The sequence below is a fragment of the Sinocyclocheilus anshuiensis genome, unplaced genomic scaffold, assembly GCF_001515605.1.
Source record: "Sinocyclocheilus anshuiensis isolate Anshui unplaced genomic scaffold, SAMN03320099.WGS_v1.1 scaffold72, whole genome shotgun sequence".
In the NCBI taxonomy this organism is placed as follows: domain Eukaryota; kingdom Metazoa; phylum Chordata; class Actinopteri; order Cypriniformes; family Cyprinidae; genus Sinocyclocheilus; species Sinocyclocheilus anshuiensis.
Genome location: NW_015554073.1, coordinates 507007 through 509971, shown reverse-complemented (window position 1 = coordinate 509971; position 2965 = coordinate 507007). Strand labels below are relative to the sequence as shown.

Genomic DNA, 2965 nt, shown 5'->3' with positions numbered 1-2965 from the left:
TATATATCTATATATATATATATATATCTTTGTATTAATTGTTTTGTATTATACTTGTTTTACTGTTTAAATTTAGGCATATTGCCTAATTTTTAATCAGTGTTCAGTATTTTAAAGGGGTCATCATCTACTTTCGGAAGGCCAAATAAAGTGCTTTTGCTTTCGCCTAGAAACACACAGCGTCTCCCTGACATGGCTGCTTCAACACTAACTGCGGTTACTGAAACCACGCCTTCTTTCTTTGCGTGCACATTTGGGTGGCATTATGCAAATATTTCCACATAGTGAGGTAGATATGTGGGGGCGTGTTAGAACGAGCTGTTTTAGGGGGGCGTGGCAGAGTTTTAACTTTGATAAAGAAAGTCTCTTTGGTTTTGAGACTTTAGTCTTTGCAACTTCAGGGATCTTATCTATGCACAATCAGCTTGTAACACTCCAAAGAGAAAGGAAAACTTGAAATCGCATCATATGACCCCTTTAAATTTTTTTGTTTACTTAGAGAAATATTCAGTACCGTAAAAAGCTAGCCATGGTCTTCTCCATAGATGTATATCACATTTTTTTTTCTTTCTATTTGATCAAGGTGATAACATTATAGAGATCGGTGCCAACTGGATCCATGGCCCATCGACGGAAAACCCAGTGTTTTGTTTGGCATGTGACTACCAGCTCCTTAACAAAGAGTCAATGTCCGAAGAAAACCAGGCCATTGATGTTGGTGGTCATCCGCTGTTTGTTCCCAACTGGTTTACCAGTTCAGGTCGGAAACTGGGGCTTGAGACGATGGGGCCAGTGGTGGAGTTTTTCATGAAATTACTGGAAAGGAGTCAGCAGTTCCATGACAGTGGTGGAGAACCTCTGCTGAGTGTTGGGGAGTTTGTCAAGGCTGAGGTTGAACGACTGGCCCCAGAGGAGTGGAAGGAGGACCAGGCTAACACTGCATTAAGACTGGGCATGATAAACACACTGCTGAAGGTGGAGTGCTGTGTCAGTGGAACCCACACGATGGATGATGTAGGCCTGGGAGCCTTCGGCATGTATAAAACTCTCCCAGGATTAGATTGCACTTTCCCAGGGTAAGTCTCAGAGCCTTTCTTGTACATTTTGAAGTGTCTCAATTATCCAATTCCAAAATGCTAAATCTTGTAAAGTTTGCAAACTAAACATGTTCATGCATTCTTTTTTTCCTCCTAGAGGTTATGAAGGTTTAATCGATCACATGATGAAGGAACTTCCCAAGGACATAGTCTTGTACAACAAGCCAGTGAAGTGCATTCACTGGAACTACACTAAGAATAGACCATCAGGAACATCATTTCCTGTTACGATTGAATGTGTGAATGGAGAGACATTTGCAGCAGACCATGTTATTGTCACTGTCCCACTGGGTACGTATAGATTCAGCATGACTTAATGTGAACGAGTGAACAATTAGCATCTAACACTTATTTGTAATCAACGTTATTGGTCTGGTAATTGCAACTAGCATAATCTGTTCACTTTAAATGCATGCACTTTTAAGTTCATAAAAAGTACTGCTTTTTTGTCTGATTTACAAAGTCAGATGATTGATTTAGGTCTTTCTAGTTTTCATAATATTGCTTATAACATTATTTTAAAATAATATATTTTCATATTTTTATATGAATAAAAAATAATTTTCATAATGTTGCTTCATACCTTTATTGCTACAATATCTGCAAGACCTATAACTCATCTGATGTGCTGTTTCATTACAGGGTACCTTAAGCAGCACCAGAGCACTTTTCTGAGCCCTCCTCTTCCACTGCATAAATTGCACTCTATCCAGAGAATGGGCTTTGGGACCAACAACAAGATCTTTCTTGAGTTTGAGCAGCCTTTCTGGGATGAAGACTGTGAATTGATTTACCTCGTCTGGGAGGACGAGACACATCTTGCTGATGTTGTTTCTGATGTAAAGAACTCCTGGATCAGAAAGTTAGTTGGGTTCACTGTGCTGAAGCCCACAGAGAGGTAAACATAGTCTTTAATTTTGCTTCAACTACTGCAATTTATGCCATAATAAATATGACATTTATTTTCTGTTGTTGTGCAGATATGGGCATGTGCTCTGTGGATGGATCGCAGGACGGGAGTCTGAGTACATGGAAACTCTGTCTGAACATGAAGTTCTGCACAGTGCCACACAGCTCCTGCGCATATTTACTGGTAACATTTTTACTATGTACTAGAGGTTAACAGCTTAATAGGACATCATTTGATGGGGTCCAAAAGTCTGAGACCACACTAAAAATGTGGGATTAAAAATCTAATTTAATACCTGGAAATATACAGATCAGATCACATGTAAAAAAAAAAATAAAGAAATAAAATAAAGAAATAAATAACTTCTGAAATTTTTCATAATTTTCAGGAAATCCAACTATTACACCAAGGAAGCTTTTAAGATCTCAGTGGTTCCATGAACCCTATTCCTGTGGATCTTACACCTATGTGGCCAAAGGTTGCTCAGGATATGACATAGATAACCTTGCTGAACCCTTGCCGCTGAAAGGCTCAAATTCTAAGGTGCAACTACTCTCATTTTGTCAATGTTTGTTCAAGCAACTAGATTTCATTCTTCTTTTGAACAGTACGTTATATATTGACATTTTCTCTTTACTCTTGACAGTTCTTTACTTTGTTAATTGATAATATAATATGAATGACACTTTATTTTTGCAGTCTTTGCAGGTGTTATTTGCAGGAGAAACAGGTCTTTTGGAGCGTTGCTGAGCGGCTGGAGAGAAGCAGAGCGTCTTACATCTCACTACACTCCTGCCTCCGGGTCATTCTCATCTAAACTATGAAAACTGTCCTCCTATTCTGAAGAGTGAGAAGGATCGACAGTCATTTTCATGAGTCTGAAGGATTTTGTGCCTTAGAAAGGGAATAGAAAGAAAATTTGAATGTAACTGCTGAATTATTTAAAGCATCATGGATG

General features: G+C 38.6%; 1 protein-coding gene across 1 annotated transcript in view; it reads left to right on the top strand.

Annotated features, from left to right (window-relative positions):
• Positions 1–2757, top strand: part of LOC107668834 (peroxisomal N(1)-acetyl-spermine/spermidine oxidase-like) — a 7141-nt gene extending 4384 nt beyond the window's left edge. The window contains exons 2-7 of the mRNA XM_016460844.1: positions 584–1076; positions 1195–1388; positions 1740–1995; positions 2078–2190; positions 2396–2550; positions 2707–2757. Coding sequence (XP_016316330.1) covers positions 584–1076; positions 1195–1388; positions 1740–1995; positions 2078–2190; positions 2396–2550; positions 2707–2757 — 1262 coding nt within the window. The remainder of the gene's footprint in view (positions 1–583; positions 1077–1194; positions 1389–1739; positions 1996–2077; positions 2191–2395; positions 2551–2706) is intronic.
• The last annotated feature ends 208 nt before the right edge of the window (positions 2758–2965 follow it).